We start from the raw sequence: 18,040 nt of genomic DNA, 5'->3' as shown, positions 1-18,040 counted from the left end.
AAACAAATATATCTCTCATAGTAGATTTGTAGAATGGCCGTAATTATACTTAGCCCTTGTGATAGATTTGGAAATTCAGACTGATCAATTGCCTTATCTTCAAGAATTAAACAAAGCTAGAGTTCAATTCCTGAGTCTTGTGACATTAAATTCAGAACCTTTTTCCTTGCCTACATTGTTTCCTGACTTGGACAGTATGGCTGACGTTCTGGTTCTGTCGTAACCCTGTAGGTCACCTGGACAGTCTGATCTTGTCCTGAGTTACTGCAGCTTTTCTTTGGGGATCTTTAAATGCCAGTACATTTCTAGGGCAGACTAAACTATATACTGGAGTTGATTTGAGTCAAGTCAATCACTTGAGATTTGCTATTCAATAATATCTTGTGAAATTATGAATCCTGGTCTTTTTTTTTTTTTTCTAATTTGTCAGTATTTGGTTACAAAATATATTAAGAGTCTCAATGTGCTGTGTTCCTGGAATTAAGATTCAACTCAGTTTATAAGAAGCAAGGTGGAGTTGCTCAGCAGATTGATGGTCTGTTTATTAAAGAGCCTATGGTTTTCTATGGAAAGGGATCTAAGCAAGACATTTTAGCTAATGAATCAGAATCAGATATGTGGTCATTATTGCCTGATTATTACTCCATCTGCTCTGCACTAACGTGAAAATCAATTACTGTGTCTCTTTCCCACTGACAGCGTATGTTGATCGGGCTGGCAAGAGATCTTCGAGGGATTGCCTTTGCATTGAACACAAAGACCAGCTACACCATGCTGTTTGACTGGATGTATCCTTATTACACTGTGACAATACCAGCTCTGTGCACAGAGGGATGCCAGGCCCCTCTCTTTCGTTTAATAGTGTGGCGCAGTAGGGAAGAGGAAACAAAGCTAAATGAACTAATGTGTAATCAGCTAAAAATTACAGCACAGTGGCAGGAGTGCAGATAACTGAGCACAGCATTTGAGACCCAGCTCAAAGAGGTCACTTTCTAGATAGATACCATTAAATATTGACAACTCGAAGATCACTTCCCCAAATGGTTGTTTATGTTACAGGCATCAGTGATTTGTACCATTTGATGTTTTCTGAGGAAATTCAAAGTCTCTGTTCCATCTCCATTAGCAGGGTTAGTTTATCATTTTGAGATTTTCCTCACAATGCTACAGTTGGTCATCATGATGAGGATATTAATGATCATAAAGGGGGTAGGAGATTTGTCATTTGCTATAAAATTTGAATTTGCTGTTACTAAACTGTAGTGTAGACTAATATAGACAGGGGGACAAATCCCTATACAGAAATGTCTTGTCACATAAGAATAAAAAGAGACAGAATAAGTTTGAAATCACAGCACTTCAATTACTGTGTAAACCTCAGCCAATCATTCTATTTCTTGGACACTTGATGTCATCATCCAGCAAAGGAGACAATCCCGTACTCTGGCTTACTGTGACCACTAAGATAAGTAACACATTCTGTCTGGTGTCTAACACTTACCCAGTGGCCAGTAAACATTTACTAACATGTTATTAGTAGTACTCTGTTAGCCATCTTTAATCCTAACAAGAGATGACTGTATATACAAGTCATTGAAGTGTGATAGCATCATGTTCTTTATATTTGAAACTAGCATCCTATAGGAAAATTCTACTTTAAAGCAAAATGACTTGTTTTATGGCTTTCTTTCTTAAAACAGTATCTCATTTGCCCAGTTTTGCCTCAGACTTGACAGAGCCAGGAATGAAGTTAATCTCCTTGTCCTCTTGCCTTAGCCACTTAAGTACCATGCCCAACTTATTTTATATTTAAGTGGTATTCTTGCTTGTTTTATTTAAGCCTTTTTTATCCAAACTTTCTTTATGTATTGTAAAGGAAACTTCTTAGAAGTGGTGTTTAGCGCCTGCCATAGCTATGGCCCAAAACATAACAGCTGAGCATGTTTTAGAGAGAATGCTGCACAGTATGAATTTTTTAAATGCTACTTGAGGACTGGCTTTTGGTTTTTAGTTGGTATGGAAACCTACTTCCTCATATTTATTTTCTTAAAGATCAGACATTAAGATTTTTTATTCTCATGTTCCTGTAGAATCAACTATATACCTTATATATAAGTATAGGTTTAAAGATTATAAATTTAATCATAGTCTTAAATTCATCTGTAATGACCATTTTATTTTTCTGAACACCAACTTCGAAAGTCAAAACTTTCATTTTGCCGGGCTGTGGTGGCGCACGGCTTTAATCCCAGCACTTGTGAGGCAGAGGCAGGTGGATTTCTGAATTCGAGGCCAGCCTGGTCTACAGAGTGAGTTCCAGGACAGCAGGACTACACAGAGAAACCTTGTCTCAGAAAAAGAAAAAAGAAAAAAAACAAAACTTTCATTTATTTGAAAGAACCCACTTTTGGTACAAAAGAATTGATTATTTAGATGAGACCAGTCTCTTAAAGGTAGCCTGTCCAGCAGTTAAGAGGGTTTTTTTTCTTGTTGACTAGTTGTAATGAAGTGTCAAGGTCAGAAATTCCCTTCTGTGTCAACAAATATAATCTGGTTTCCATTTCAGCATTTGTCCAGCAGATGGCAGAAATGGGAAATCTTGGAACTTGGTGTTTTGTTTTTTGAACTAGAAACTGATATCTCCTCCATTTGACCATAGATGTTGAAGTTATTGGGGTCAGGGGCAAAGAGCAAAGTGTCAGTTATGCAGCAAGCAGTGCTACGTTGCCAAATGCAGTGGCTTGCTACTGGCCTTGCTTATAATAATTGGGTTTCAGTAGCAAATCAGCTTCCTTGGGAAAAGGCCAAAGGCTTTTCATAATTGTATTGACAACAAAATGAATATGATAAATGGTGTTCATTCAGTTGAGACAAGATTTATAGTTTTCCTTTGGGCAAAGGATGAAGAGCAAATATTTATAATAATAGTAAAATTTGTTTAAAAGTTACATTATTTGATCATTCAAAAACCTTTATTAAAATATTTTGAAATAACTTTTAACAGTTTCAGGTGATAAAGTACACATTCTTTCTAAAGTATTCAAGTAATGCAAAAATGAATAAGTATATGATTTTTTTAAAAATATGGATATGAAGGTCATTTATTCTTCCTGAAATATTGATATGTCAAACCGTCAGTGAGGATTCCTACATTACTGCTGGAGAAAGCTTATTTGCCTTTTATTCACATAGATGTGTATTCTTTAATTTGTTATGCAGTTCTTAGCTTACAGAACAAACATTCCTGTTAAGAGCACATGTCATCGTAAAGTCAAAATGCATTTTATTTATGGTGATTGTTTGATAAAATGCTATTTCTGTGTTTAGCTATTTAATTCAGAAGCATCTCTGTGAATGCCTTACCACTGCATCCGTCCCAAGCTGCACACACTGCAGGCTTACCACTGCATCCGTCCAAAGCTAAGTTCCATCCTGGAACTTCACAGCTACCATCTTGATAATTTTTTCATGACTTGAGAATTCAGCAGGAAATCATTCATTTACTCCTTTGCCCCTAAAGTAAGAACGCAACAGTAAGAAAGCACACATTATTCAAACGTTTCCCAGGTTGTACTTGGATTAAGGTGTCAGAAGTCCAGAGGGAACCTGAAAAATCCACATGTAAATATTATTTCCACACACTCTAATTTCCAGGATGTGGTCAGTCATTGAGCTCACACAGGCAGGCAGTGCTGTTTGTCAGTGAATATAAACACAGTACACAGAAGCAAAGCAAGTCATTGACCGAAATTAACAACCTTAAATTCCAGCCTTGTTTTCACCGCCTCACAGCCTGCGGATCTTGGGTAAGTTATTTAGAGTCTTGGAGTCACAGGTTTACTCCCATGATCCAGGGTTAATAACCCCCATCTCACAGCTCCTAACAGTAGTGTGGGGGACAGAGCAACTACTTCTCTGCTAACACTTTCCCACCTAAAACAGTTAACAAAGGACACGGACTGCTTATTCATTCAGCAAAGCAGGCTTCCTTGACCCAGTGTGCTTGCTTTTATGAACAGTATAGGTTACTAAGACACAATTCTTCTTCTTTTTTTTTTTTTTTTTTTTTACACTCCAGATTTTATTCCCCTCCCAGGCCACCCTCCGACTATTCTACATCCCATACCTCCTTTCCCTGTTCCACATCCCCTACCTCTTCCCAGACCCCCTGTCAATTCTTACCCCTGAGTAAACTTTCAGTTCAGAAGATTCCTCTGCATGAATGACTTACAACAACATATCTAGAAAGCTGTAAATGTGACCAGGAAAGGCTCAGTAAAGGCTCAGTAAAGGCTGGCCTACAGGTGACATGGAACACTGAGTCTTGCTAGGTTAAGTAAGACTAGACCCTAGGGAATTAAGAAGAGACAGAGTTTCAGGTGATTGTCATTTAGGGGAAATAGTAAAGATGCTTCATTAAGACACAGCTTGTTTTATGGTTAGAAACAGGCTGTCTGGGACCCTTCACTAGCAGACTCCAAAATGTATATTCATATTCTTAGGCAGTATGAAGCCTGAAGAATAAATTCTGATAGCTCTGAGTGACCCAAATAATCAAAAGTATATCTTAAGACGAAAATAATTGGCAGTATATGTGAACCAAGTAGGACTGGAAAAGAACTAACCCTGAAGACCCACTGTTAAACTGGCATGCTTTGAATGTGTGTTTTATGCACAAGAAATATGAGATTACATTGCAGCTCTTCAGAAGCTTGCCACTGCATAGGCATGCAAAAGAAACCCTACTGACCAACTAAGTGCACATGTGCTATAACAGACACATGTAACAGGACCACATGAACATTTGTGAAGAATTGACTAATAACATTGGTCAAACTGGGAGAGATTTCTTTAGGAAACCAGAAATTGCACTAAGTTTGAAAGATGGGTTGCAAGCCAGGAGAGAGGAAGGCAGAGAGGAAGGGTGTCCCGAGTCTGTCCCCTCCTGACCAAAGCACAGGTGTTGGCAATGTTCGTACTGCACCGTAAGATAGCCCGGAACTGGCAGGCTCCTTCTAGTTGAGAACCACAGCCTCTAACCCTGATTCCTAGTAATTTTAATGAAAACATTTATATTGTCATAGGTATTATAATGCTTTCTTATCTTTTTATTTTCTAATTGTATTCATTGGTTTATTTTGTGTACATATGTGCTCTTTCCATGGCACACATGGAAATTGGAGGACAGCTGTGGGAGTTAGTTCTTTCCTATACTGCAAGGGTTCTGAGTTTGGAGCTCAAGTCAGGCAGCAGAAGCATCTTTACACAGTGAACCCTCTGGCTGGCCCTTTTCATTTTCTTTCATACTATTAAATCAAGAAGGAAATAGTTGTGGTGGTTTTTCTCCTTACTCTGTTTTTTGTGGTGTAACATATCCAAACTACTACTAGTCACAGGATGGATGAATGGGATGGGCAGGTTAATCCTGGATGGATGCATGGGATAGGCGGGTTAATCCTGGATGGATGAATGGGATGGGGGGGTTAATCCTGGATGGATGAATGGGATGGGGGGTTAATCCTGGATGGATGAATGGGATGGGGGGGTTAATCCTGGATGGATGCAGATGCAGTGCTTGCTAGTTCCTCACATTGTCATCCTGTGTGCCAATGTCACCATTGGTGCCTTTGATTGTTCATTTATCTGATGTGGACCTTTGGTACTCAGTGAGAAAATCCAGGTGACAGAAATGAGATCCATGCCTTTCCTACCTAAGGGCTCCTGTTCTCTTCCTCCTGCCCATATGTGTGTAGTTCTCACAAGGCCACTGGAAAATTAAAGCTGGGTTTTGATTCTCACTCTATAATCTGAGCCTGGCCCTCTTTTCTGCAGCCCTTTAACCTCCCTGCTTAGTAGACCTCTGCTCTGCTTCCCAGTAATCACTCATTCTCTCTGTGGCAGTCACCTCTGTCAGAAGCATATTAGAATTGTCACTACTCTCATTCCACACAGAAAAGGGAGCATCCCCTCATATCCCCTGGTCTTATCCCTGTGTGAATACTGTGTGCTCTAAAAACATCATGCTGCTCTATCTAGAAAGTAGTTTGCACAGTGGCCCGTGTTAGGTTTTGAGGCTTATGCTTGTTTCCTCATGATGCTAGAGTTTGTGCTCTAGCTGTCTCTTTCCAGAACTGGAAGCCTCCTTTAAACACCTGCCACCCTGATTAAGTATGACTCTTAAGAGCATATGAACCATGTCTTCTAAATCTAAACCAGTCCTTACCACAGTTCATAGTATCTACTGTCTATTACACCATAACAGCTTTTTAATACTTGGAGAAAAACAGTAAATAAAGTTAACAGTCAAATTAGGTTTTTCTTTAATATTCATATATACATATATGTGTATGCATATGTGTGTACACATATATATACATGCATCACAGTGCATACATAAATATTATAAGACAACTCACTCTTTCTACCATGTGGGTTCTGAGGATCAAATTGTTATCATTTTTATTGAGCCTACTCTTCACTTAAACATACCCCTCACTTCCTGGCCTCACTCCCTGCTCCTTCCTCTGTGCCACTCTCTACATGTATCTTCACCTTAGTTAAGTCTTGTCTTAGTAGAATGTAAGTCCTGCAAGGGCAGGAGTTTTCTTAGTGCTTTAGGTAATCCCTGGAGACTTTAGGATGGTGCTTTTGAGGACATCAGCACATACTTGTTAGGGAAGCTGCTTTTGTGAGTGCAGGCTGAGCACACTGTCTTGCTGGGAACTACTGCTTTCCTGCTTGTAGGGCCATAGCACTCCTCAGGCTTTGGCAGGCTTATTTTCACTTTTACAGAGTGATTTCTTAGAGCTCAGCATGAAGTGCAGTTCTAACAATCATGAGGCACTTCTGATGTAGGCTTTATCTCCTTTGTAGGTTCACAGGTTTACAACAGCAAATACTGAGCTCTGCGGTGTACTGAGCCTGTACATAGAAGACCCTGGTTTCTGCACTCACAGAACTTGGGATGGAGAGAGAAATTCTGTGGTGGGGCTAGCACAGTCATACATAGGCCTTCCCCAACCCAGGTGGGCTAGCAGTATAAGTGATGTGAAAGACTTTCAGGAATCATTGTCAACTGTTTTGGAATATGAGGGATACGTGGTCATTAGGAAGCCGATCCTAAGGAAGTGTGGATCCCAGCCCTTTCCAAGCTAACAGAACAAGCAGTTACTACAAACAGCCAGCCATGCTTCTCAGAGAGATGCACTCAGAAGTGCTCATTGAGCATGGGCAAGGAAGAGATTGGTGCCATTTGACAAGATAGAAAAAAAAATCCCAGAGACATGAAACATGAGCTAGGTATTGAAAGATGGGATGAGGCAGAAAGGAGCTAAATATAGAAAAATGGGCATGACCACTGGAGTCCAATGATTTATTTGTAGAGATCTGGGAGAAGCCAAGTTCCACATAGAGCAGAAATGGAGGGATTGGAGGCAGAAGAGCCTTTATGCCTTGATGAGGAACTTGACTGGGGTGCAGGGTCTGGGTTTATGATGAGGTTTTCTACCAGGAGCTCTTTGTCCAAATCACAGAAAGAATTAGTGATCCCATTAAGCACACGAGTGCATTGGAAAGAGACTTGGCGGCTAGCAAAATGAAAACGTGGAGTCTTCCTGCTCCAGTTTGAGGCTTCAATCCTATATTCTGTGTCTGTTTGCCAGGAAGGAGCCCAGTGCAGTCTGAAGGTGAGGCAGAGGTGGTGCTTTGCACTCCTGCCTGGGCTCATCAGAGGTGTGCACCCCTAGTATTAACAAGAAGACCTGCAGGCAAGGCATGGTGGTGAGCTCCTTTAATCTTTGCACTTGAGAAACAGATGCAGGTGGATCTCTGTGAGTTCAAGACCAGCTTGGTTTACCTGACAGCCAGAGTTATACAATAGGAAGGAGAGAGACAGAGGGGAGCAGCAAAGCGGGGTTGGGGGGGGGGAGATATGCTTTGTTGTACCATGCTTAGCAACAGTGGCCTTGGGTGGATTAGCACTAGCACCATCACCATCATAGAGAACTAATGAATGGTTTGGTACCCAGGAAGATAGTACATTACTAGCATCCCAGAGCTTTTTTTTTTTTTAAATTTTTTTAACTTTTATTGCATTATGAGTAAAGTTATATGATTTCAATTTATCTGAATTTGTTAACATTTAAAAACATATTTTAAGTAAATAGAATTAAATCACATTGTTTCCCTTTTCTACCCCAACTCCTCCCAGAGACCCCCCTTCAATACCTAAAATATCTTTTTTTGTCGTATTCCTTAAAATTTATAAAATAACAATAAAAATGAGTATTATAAAAGTTGTTTGATATAAAAAACCAACAGTCTTATGTAGATGCTTCTCTACAGCAATACTGAAAATACATACGTTTTTCTCAATATAAATTTTAAATAACTCCAAATATATTAACTGTATATTTCAAAATAATATATCACTACTAGTATTTTCTTAAATGAACATAAATATATAAAGTCTTTTTGTTTGTTTGTTTTGTACTTAGTAGAGTTTAAAATCTTGGTTCTTACTGTGGTACAAGCTCAAAATAAGAACAATTTTTAGACATTGGATTTCATTGTAATAAGGCTGTACTTCAATGACCCTCACATCACCAAAGGATTTTACCTTTGGCTAATCTGAGAGTTGACAGTTCTGCTGGGCCAAGGAATAAATCTTAGGCACGATTTTTGGATACAGACTTCCTGCTATGGTCAAAACTATTTGATTTGAATGAGTGACTTTATTCGCAGCCCACAGAGAACAGGTTACATTCATTTAAGAAATGGTGTGTGTATTAAGATGGTCTATCCATAAAGTCATTCACCAACTGTTTCAATGAACAATGGTTCTGCTTGGAGGGTGGCATAGACATTAGGTAAGGGTAAGAATCTGGTTCATTAGCTGTGATAATTTGGAAAAGGTTCTTCTCAGAGAAAAAGTAACTTATAAAGTCCTCTTCTTCAAACTTGATACAAGAGTTAAAAACATCAAGCAAAGCATTCAGTCTCATTCTTTGTTCTCTTTCCAACAAGCCATCTCCGAAGTTAATTGTCTATGTTTCTTTTGGGTATATAAATACTTTTGAAATATATAAGCTGTTCTGAAAACCATAGTATAGTGTAAAAACATGAAATAAACAAAACTTCTAATAGAGAGGCTGAGATAGGAGAAGCAAGATTTCAAGACTCTTATGTTGTACACAGCAAGACACTATCACGAACAAGCAAGCTGAAAGTGTATATAGATTGTACAATATTGGACCTATTTCTCCAATTACCAAATTAGACCATTCGATGACAATGAACAAATTTCTAATTCCTAATATTTCTAATATTTTTGGATTTCAACTGATTAGGATATGTTGGTAATTTTCATATTAAGATAATAAGAAAAAGTAATTGTTGCTTCCTGTTTTTGTTGTAAGAGGTGGAATTAGGTTTGTGTGGATTTGTTGAAAGATTACTTTCTTGCTTCTTCTAGGGTGTAGTTTTGCTTCTTATATTGATGTTTTCATCTATTATCCTTTGTAGGGCTGGATTTGTGGAAAGATACTGTGTAAATTTTGTTTTGTTGTGGAATATCTTGTTTTCTCCATCTAAGGTAATTGAGAGTTTTGCTGGGTATAGAAGCCTGAGCTGGCATTTGTGTTCTTGTAGGGTCTGTATGACATCTGCCCAGGATCTTCTAGCTTTCATAGTTTCTGGTGAGAAGTCTGGTGTAATTCTGATAGGCCTTCCTTTATATGCTACTTGACCTTTTTCCCTTACTGCTTTTAAAATTCTTTCTTTGTTTAGTGCATTTGGTGTTTTGATTATTATGTGACGGGAAGAATTTCTTTTCTGGTCCAGTCTATTTGGAGTTTTGTAGGCTTCTTGTATGTTCATGGGCATCTCTTTCTTTAGGTTAGGGAAGTTTTCTTCTACAATTTTGTTGAAGATATTTACTGGCCCATTACCTTGGGAGTCTTCACTCTCTTCTATACCTATTATCCTTATTATTATTATTTAGGTGTCCTTATTATTATTACCTATTTGGTCTTCTCATTGCGTCCTGGATTTTCTGGATGTTTTGGGTTAGGAGCTTTTTGCTTTTTGCATTTTCTTTGACTGTTGTGTCAATGTTTTCTATGGTACCTTCTGCCCCTGAGATTCTCTCTTCTGTCTCTTATACTCCTTTGGTGATGCTTGCAACTCCTGATTTCTTTCCTAGGTTTTCTATCTCCAGGGTTGTCTCTCTTTCTGATACCTTTATTGTTTCTATTACCACTTTTAGATTCTGGATGGTTTTGCTCATTTCCTTCACCTGTTTGGTTGTGTTTTCCTGTAGTTCTTTAAGGGATTTTTGTGTTTCCTCTTGAAGGGCTTCTAGCTGTTTACCTGTGTTCTCCTGTATTTCTTTGAGGGTGCTATTTATGTCTTTCTTAAAGTCCTGTATCATAATCATGAGAAGTGATTTTATATCTGAATCTTGCTTTTCTGGTGTGTTTGCTATGGTGAGAGAATTCAGTTCTGATGATGCCAAGTAGTCTTGGTTTGTGTGTTTATTTTCTTACGCTTGACCCCCGCCATCTGGTTATCTCCTAGTACTACCTGCCCTTGCTAAATCTGACTGGAGCCTGTCCTTCCTGTGATCCTGGTTGTGTCAGAACTCGTCAGAATCAAGCTGTCTCTGGGATCCTGGGATTCTGGGATCCTGGGATCCTGGGCTTGTTAGAGCACCTGGGAGTGCAGCAGCTTCCTCTGGGTGTTTTGGGGCAGACTGCAGAGTTTGTGCCCAAGGTCTGCTCAGGGCACCAGCCCAGACAGACCGAAAGGAACCTGAGCCACTGGGCTGGTAGAGTTCCTGTGTGTTTGGGTCCTCCTGGTCCCAGTTACTCCTGGTATTAGGACAGATGTTGGGTCCTCCTCACCTCTGATCCTGGGCATGTTAGAGTGCCTGGGAGTGGAGCTTCCTCTGCATCCCAGAGCTTTTATACAGGGTAAGCACATAGATGTTTCTTGTAACTCTAGTGATAACAAAGCAAAGAAGCCAACAACTTAAGTTAAAAAAAAATAAAAAGACAAATAATGTAAGTGATCTTGAAGGTGGGATAGATCTGTAGTTTTTACTGTTAGTATTTCTCTGTGCTTTTGTGTTTTTTAATTTTTCATAATAGAAGTCACCTTCTGAGTATAATACTCAGAAGTCCCAATAGTAATGACTCAGATATATTGTTATTTCTCTTTAGCTAAATTTACTTTCCTTCCCTAGAATATTTACTGTAATTCTTTAATCAGATTACTTACATGGTATTTAAAAGTATATTTTTCATTTATGCATAATACCAGGAATAAAACAATTTAACTTATGGGAACAAATAAGTTCAAACTTTGTGACTACCTCAAAAATTTACCTGTATAGCTAAATAGGGTAATTTATATGGTTGCCATTGTGTGTCAGAGAGAAGTGTGGGCTTCTGTTTGTTTGCTTGCTTGCTTTAAAATGCCATTAATTTTCAGCAACATAGTTTTTGTTTTGTTCTTATTTGGTACTGAGGACTTATACATGCTAGGCAGGTGGTCTGCTACTGAGCTACATTTCAAGTTCTTAGTCCTTAAATTCTTTAATAATTTGTAAAAGGTACCCAGCATATCTCCCAGTTCTTCAGAGAGCAATTGAACGATGGTATGGAGAACCAGCATGTACTACTCCTATCTTAAAACTCTTGGCAGAACTGATGCAAAACAGGTAAGCAGTTATGTCTAGTCAACAGAGCCAGCACCTGCCTTGTGTGGATTGTCATAATTTAGCATCAGCTCAGGGCAGAGATCAGTGAAGCCCACAGATAGGAGCTTTGAAAGGAAGGAACAAAGGTTACAGAATGAATGCTGTAGGCATGTGAGGCTGAGAAGGAAAAGTGGCTACTGTATTTCATAGAAAGAAACATTGGGAAATGGAAAAAGTTGAATGACTACAGCCACCACTGTTATTTAAAATATTCAGAGCCACAAAATGGAATGAAAAAGGCAGTTTTTATTTTTTACTATTTTTCTGCTTAGCAACAATTCTGTAAAATTTTAAATAAGGAAGAAATGTGGGACTGGCGTTAAGAGCACTGACTGCTCTTCCAGAGGTCCTGAGTTCAATTCCCAGCAACGAAATGGTGACTCACAACCATCTGTAATAGAATCCGATGCCCTCTTCTGGTGTGTCTGAAGACAGTGACAGTGTAGTCACTTACATAAAATAAATAAATCTTTTTAAAACTATATGCTGTTTGAGTCAAGATGTCCCACTTTATAAATAATGAAACAGTCTCAGGGCAGTTCCCTCTGGCCCGGAGCTGTGAGGGTGTCTCTGCTTTAACTCTGAGCATCCTTCGCTGCCAACATGCATTTGGCTGATGCAGGTTTTCACTGGGTTAGTGACTCTGAGCATCCTTCTGTATGAGGTGCGTGTGTTTGCACCTTATGAACGAGCTTGTGTTCTCAGGCCTTACAAGAGAGAGAGCAGAGCAGAGCAGCCAAGGTTCAGATGGTTTGCGTATAGCTACCAACAGAGTTTGGGGGAACTCCAGCAACCTCCTTGTCTTTGCTTCTTTAAAATGTGCCATTGTGAATGTGGCCTAGCACCAGTAACCTGTCGCATAACTGTCCTGTTTCAGCAGTGCCTCTCTCCAGACAGTGTGTTGAAGAGCAGATGGCCAGACAGGGAGGGAACATGACTGGAGTTCAGTTTTACCCTGTTGCTGAGTTGTTCATAACAGTAGCTCAATTAGTTACTCTTAAGTGAGAGATAGAATAACATTTATGAAAGAAATGTATTTTCTTTACTTTTGGTTTTTTTAAAGATCTTAGGATTCTTGTTTTTTTGTTTTCTTTGTTTTTTTTAAGTTTTCTCACTGGTACCTTAAATACTCAGAGACTATGGACTTTGTATTTCATATTAGAAGCATGGCTTGGATTGTTTGTTATTGAATATTGTTTTTTTTTGTTGTTTTTTGTTTGTTTGTTTTTTTAGGGTTTTTTTTTTTTTTTGGTTTTTTCGAGACAGGGTTTCTCTGTGTATCCCTGGCTGTCCTGGAATTCACTCTGTAGACCAGGCTGGCCTCGAACTCAGAAATCCGCCTGCCTCTGCTTCCCAAATGCTGGGATTAAAGAAAGGCGTGTGCCACCACCACCCAGTGTTATTGAATATTATTAATTAGATATTTATATTACCAAAAAAGCAGTTAATACTGAAGAAAAAAAGTGTTCTATGTTATAATGCATTTTGTGTCTGCTATAGTAGATAATTATGCATGGCACAAATGACTAAATAATTGCCATATAAAAATTTGCATTTCATTAAATACTGTGTATAAATTTCTCTAGAACTAGTGTGTATTATATATTTGTATTTTTCTAATCAGAGTTATCATAACTAATAATAAATTAATTTTGAAAAGCAGCAGTTTGTTTAGTAAACAAGATAGTAGCAATCCTTTGGTTTGGGGTACAGAGTTTTTTGTTTTTGTTTGTTTGTTGGACAATTAGTTGGTTTTTTTGTTTTGTTTGTTGCAAAATTGTTTAAAGACATTCCATTGTACCTTGAAAGCATAGCTGCAGGGCACCCTGAAGCAAGCAAGGCCAGGGAGAAGTCGAAAAGCCTGTGTCTCTTCAGAATGGCTTGCCAATCCCTGTTCAAAGTGTTCTCCACCTGTGGGGAGCCGGGAAGACAAATTTTCTCAGAACTTATAGTGCTTGTTTCTTATTAGCTCAACTGTGTACAGTGAACAGGGGTCTGGAATTGTGGAGTGTGTTTGAAATGTGTTTCATTTGTGAGGTGACCCAGTACACATTTGTGCATTACTGATAGACCTTACAGCTCCCTGTCACTCGGGAATTTTTTTTTAAAGATATGACTCACATTGCGGGGACATGGGAAGTGTGTAGCTGTTGTTGTTTTTAACTAATTAACCATCAGTCACTTCTCCATGGAAGGAGAAGAGGTAGATAATCTGTGATGTAAAATATCAGGATATTATTTTAATAAATAAAAAAACGAACCCTTGGGTCAACAAATAGTGAAGAAATTATTGTACATATTTTATCAGAAGCTTTTCAATTGGAGTGGCTCCTTGAAGAATAATTGGTACTGAATAAAATTCTTATAAATGAAATTGCTAGACATGCTGATAGATAAATTTTGCTATATTTCTTAGGTCTCAGCGTTTGAATTTTGATGTATCCTCTCCTAATGGAATTCTTCTCTTCAGAGAAGCCAGCAAAATGATTTGCACCTATGGTAAATACCTTTACCACATTGGTCTCTGCAGCATAACTTACCAACGCCTAGAAGGAAAGATGTTAAAGTTTTGTTCATTTCAACCCTCGTGTCTATATGGATTGGTGAGGGGATAGCAATGCAGAAAGCAAGACCCTCTTCTGAACAGCACCAGGCTGAGAGGGAGGGACACCTGGCCAATCTGATATAATTTGGGGGAAATAAAATTACAATGACAGTAGTAAAGAGTACAGTGGATAGGCTTTTTAAAGTTATAATATGTTCAGAATTGTCATATTTATATCAAAGAGTTTCCAGTCTTGGGTGTGTGAGTGCTTAAACAGCTTTGTCAGGAAATAGCCTCGCAAAAGACAGGGTTTCTCTGTGTAGCCCTGGCTGTCCTGAAACTCACTTTATAGACCAGGCTGGCCTCAAACTCAGAAATCCACCTGCCTCTGCCTCCCAAGTGCTGGGATTAAAGGTGTGTGCCACCACTGCCCGACTAGGAAATATTTTATTACAAGGTATGCTTGGGTTCTGTACCTGTAGAAGCAGTATTCCCAAGTTAAGATTGTTCTAGTGCTTCATAGTTAAAATTTTCTATAATTTATTTGACAGTTTAGGCCTAAGAATTACCATTATTCCTAACACTTGCCAATTAAGACAACTTTATTAATAACATCTGAATTATAAACATTTGTTTCTTTTGTTATTTAGTAATTTCATACAAGTATATACTGTATTGTGGTTAGTCTCTTTCCCAGAGCCTCTTTGTTTCCCTGATAACCACTTCCTTACGGTTCTCTTACCAATACTTGTTTTTGTTTTGTTTCGTGTCCTGTAGAATCTGTATGATGCTGGATTTGGAACCAAGCCTCAGAGCTTAGCAGGCCCACTGGTGGGGATAAACTGGACATTGCCCCCTTGCTCCTAGAGTCAGTTAGTTTCCAGTGGGCTGCAATAAGTGACAGGGTTCCATAAGCCCCTTTCCTATCCATCCATGATTGCTACAGGTTCTTTCTTTTGTGGGCCCAGTGCCTGTGTACACAGCTGTAGTGAGTTCATGAGTGCCTTGGTTATGTCCGACTCCCCAAGGTGGCAGATCCTAGCCCCTCTCCCTATCTTTAAGTTCCTTGCTTTTGTCAGCCTCCTATTCTACAGTGTTCCCTGAGCCTTAGGGGGTGGAGTAAGTGTCTTATTTAGGGTGGAGCCTTCAGCCATGGATCTTTGCAGTCATGTCCATCCAGTGCATAGAGAGCTGTTCTAATTAGTAAGTAACTTTTGTCTGCAGGTATAAACATAGGAATCTAGGTGACTTGATGATGTGTCAGTTAAGCCAACAGCAGTATTAGGTTCTACTGTAGGGCCTGAGGCCTGTTTGCTCATGGATTCGGGGCACAGTTTATAGTACTGAACATGTTTTCCCTCCTATAGAGTGGACCATGACTTTTTTTTTTATTTAGTATTCAACATTCTTAGCCATGAGGGAAATGCACATAAAACTACATTTAAGATTCCATTACAGCCCCGTCAGAATGGCAATCATCAAGAATGCAAATGACAACAGATGCTGACATGGATGCTAATGGGGATAAACCACTGCTACCACTGTGGAACCAGTCTGCAAGTTTCTTGGGAAACTAGAAACTTCTCTGAGACATTTGCATAGGCAGGTAATGAGATAGAACAGACACAAACCCTCTAGTCTAGTTTAGCGTGATGTGACTGAGGCCAGTTTTGAGCGAGGTTCCTGTGTGGCACATTTGTTGTAGATGTTGTCTTGCGTCCTGTCTTCTTTTCCTTTGTAGTTTTGTGTGTTCCTTTGGTCTCCATTTTGGGATTTTGTTAGGTTGTTGTAACTTCCCACATCAGTAGCTGACTCTGAAGCGCACTTTATCTCAGAAGGCTAGTGATGTTCATCCATCCTGAGTTCTAGAGATCAGTTTTACACTGCTGTCAAGCTTCCTTATTGTAGTTCTGTATGAGTGTGTGCATATGTAAGAACCCATAACTTTTCAAAAAGTGAAAGCATATTTAAAAGAACATAAAATAGATATTTTAACTATTCTTATTGTATTTCACAGCACAGTCTGGTATTCTGGCTATTTCTTTGTAAGCTTCCATTAAAAAATGCTTATTTTTTAATTGTACATTTGAATTTGAGCTTGCAATCCTAAGTAAGTGCACAATAGCAAAAGAAACTGCCTATTTAGACTAAACTACTACACTCTCATTCTGCCTTGTACCAATGGCTACATTTTAATGTGTATTTTGCCTTCATGTGTATATGTGCACCATATGTATACCTATTGTTTGAGGAGGCCAGAAGAGGGCATCAGATGTCCTAGAGCTGCAGTTATAACCAGTTATCCACTGGGACAAAAGTCCTCTAAAAAAGTAGTAACACTTTAAGCACTGAGCCATCACTCTAGCCTTTTTCCCCCCAAAGGAAACAGTAATTATCATTGTGAAGCAATATATATAGGAGTTTCTTGGTAAATGGCAGGGCTTTCACTATACAAACATTGGGCTTCCTCTCTTGATGCTTTGGGGCTTATTGACTGTTGCGGTGGTCTCATGAGAGTAGTGACCTCAGCCCTTCCTCTTTGGTGCAGCTGGCTTTCCAGGATAGAATGTGACTTTGGCTAGTGACACCAAGAGGAGTCCTACAAACACTGTCAACCCTGTGGTCTTAAAAGCTCTCCAGTGAGGACCTCGGCCCTGTGAAGGTTCTGTACCCCAGTGTAGGGGAATGCCAGGGCCAGAAAGTGGGAGAGGGCGGGGTGGCAGGCATGGGGATAGGGGAGGCAACAGGGGTTTGTTTTTTGTTGTTTTTGTTTGTTTCTTTGTTTTTTGGAGGGGAAACTGGGAATGGAGAAATTTACATGTAAATAAAGAAAATATCCAAAAAAATGATTAAATATTAAAAAAAAAAAAAAAGCTCTCCAGTGTCCAACACAGTGGTCAGGCACAGAAGAAGGCGTTGCCTTAAAACATGAGAAAGATAACAGTGTGAAGATTGCTTTGGAGGAGGAAAAGAGAGGAAAGGTAGAGAGCCTTGAAAGGTAGAGAGCACGTTCAAGCCGGTCTCACGTAGCCCAGGCTGTCTTCAGACCCACTCGTGTGTACTCTTGAGCCTCTTTGCTTCTCCTGCACAAGAGTGGCTGTCATCCAAGCATTCCTGAGCAGAAGTTCAGGAAGGGACTTTGTTGCTTAGAAGAAAGGCTGGGAGATTAGAGTCAGGATCTGCTTCTTAATTTAGAATAATAGTTGAGGTAGTTTCTGGCTGTTATCGGCTGTTATGTGCTTCCTCTTGTATTAAGTCATTTATCATATATTCCGCAAGCAATACCTCAGGGCAGGTATTGCTAGTTCATGACCTTGGTTAAGTTGCTTCAGTTTTTTTCTTAAATAGAGAGAATAATACATAGCTTATGAGGTGGTTATAAAGAATTCACTCTTACTATCCTGAAAAGCCTTAGATCAGTTAGCCACAGTAGCTATTGTGATTACTGTAACAAGAAATTGACATTGAAGGTGCTGGCATGAAGAAGCTTACCAGGTGTTAGGTAACTAGCAGTTGGTTGGATTGGAAGTCAGTGTGACTGTAGGTAGTAATTTTTCCATATCCCTTCACTGCTCCTTAAGAATTAGGAAGTTTATGACAAGCACTTGTGTTTTGGTGATTTTTGGAGAGAAACCAAAGTACAAGTGGGAAACTGTCCTCCAGCTGTGTCACTAGTGACGTTACCACATGCATTTCACGTGAACTAATAGAAGCTAATAGACAGTATGGTATCCTGT

The 18,040-nt window shown here is 39.2% G+C and overlaps 1 protein-coding gene across 9 annotated transcripts in view; it reads left to right on the top strand.

Annotated features, from left to right (window-relative positions):
• The window catches only part of Ranbp17 (RAN binding protein 17), a 301,497-nt gene that overhangs the window by 215,225 nt on the left and 68,232 nt on the right, over positions 1-18,040 (top strand). For all 9 annotated transcript variants that reach the window (XM_031354601.1, XM_031354599.1, XM_031354597.1 and 6 more), the window contains 3 exons: positions 700-788; positions 11,612-11,719; positions 14,175-14,257. In XM_031354601.1, the coding sequence (XP_031210461.1) occupies positions 700-788; positions 11,612-11,719; positions 14,175-14,257 (280 nt within the window). The remainder of the gene's footprint in view (positions 1-699; positions 789-11,611; positions 11,720-14,174; positions 14,258-18,040) is intronic.

Source organism: Mastomys coucha, unplaced genomic scaffold (assembly GCF_008632895.1).
Source record: "Mastomys coucha isolate ucsf_1 unplaced genomic scaffold, UCSF_Mcou_1 pScaffold5, whole genome shotgun sequence".
Classification (NCBI taxonomy): Eukaryota; Metazoa; Chordata; class Mammalia; order Rodentia; family Muridae; genus Mastomys; species Mastomys coucha.
Note: the sequence above shows the minus strand (reverse complement) of the source record. Positions and strands in the feature narration are given on the sequence as shown.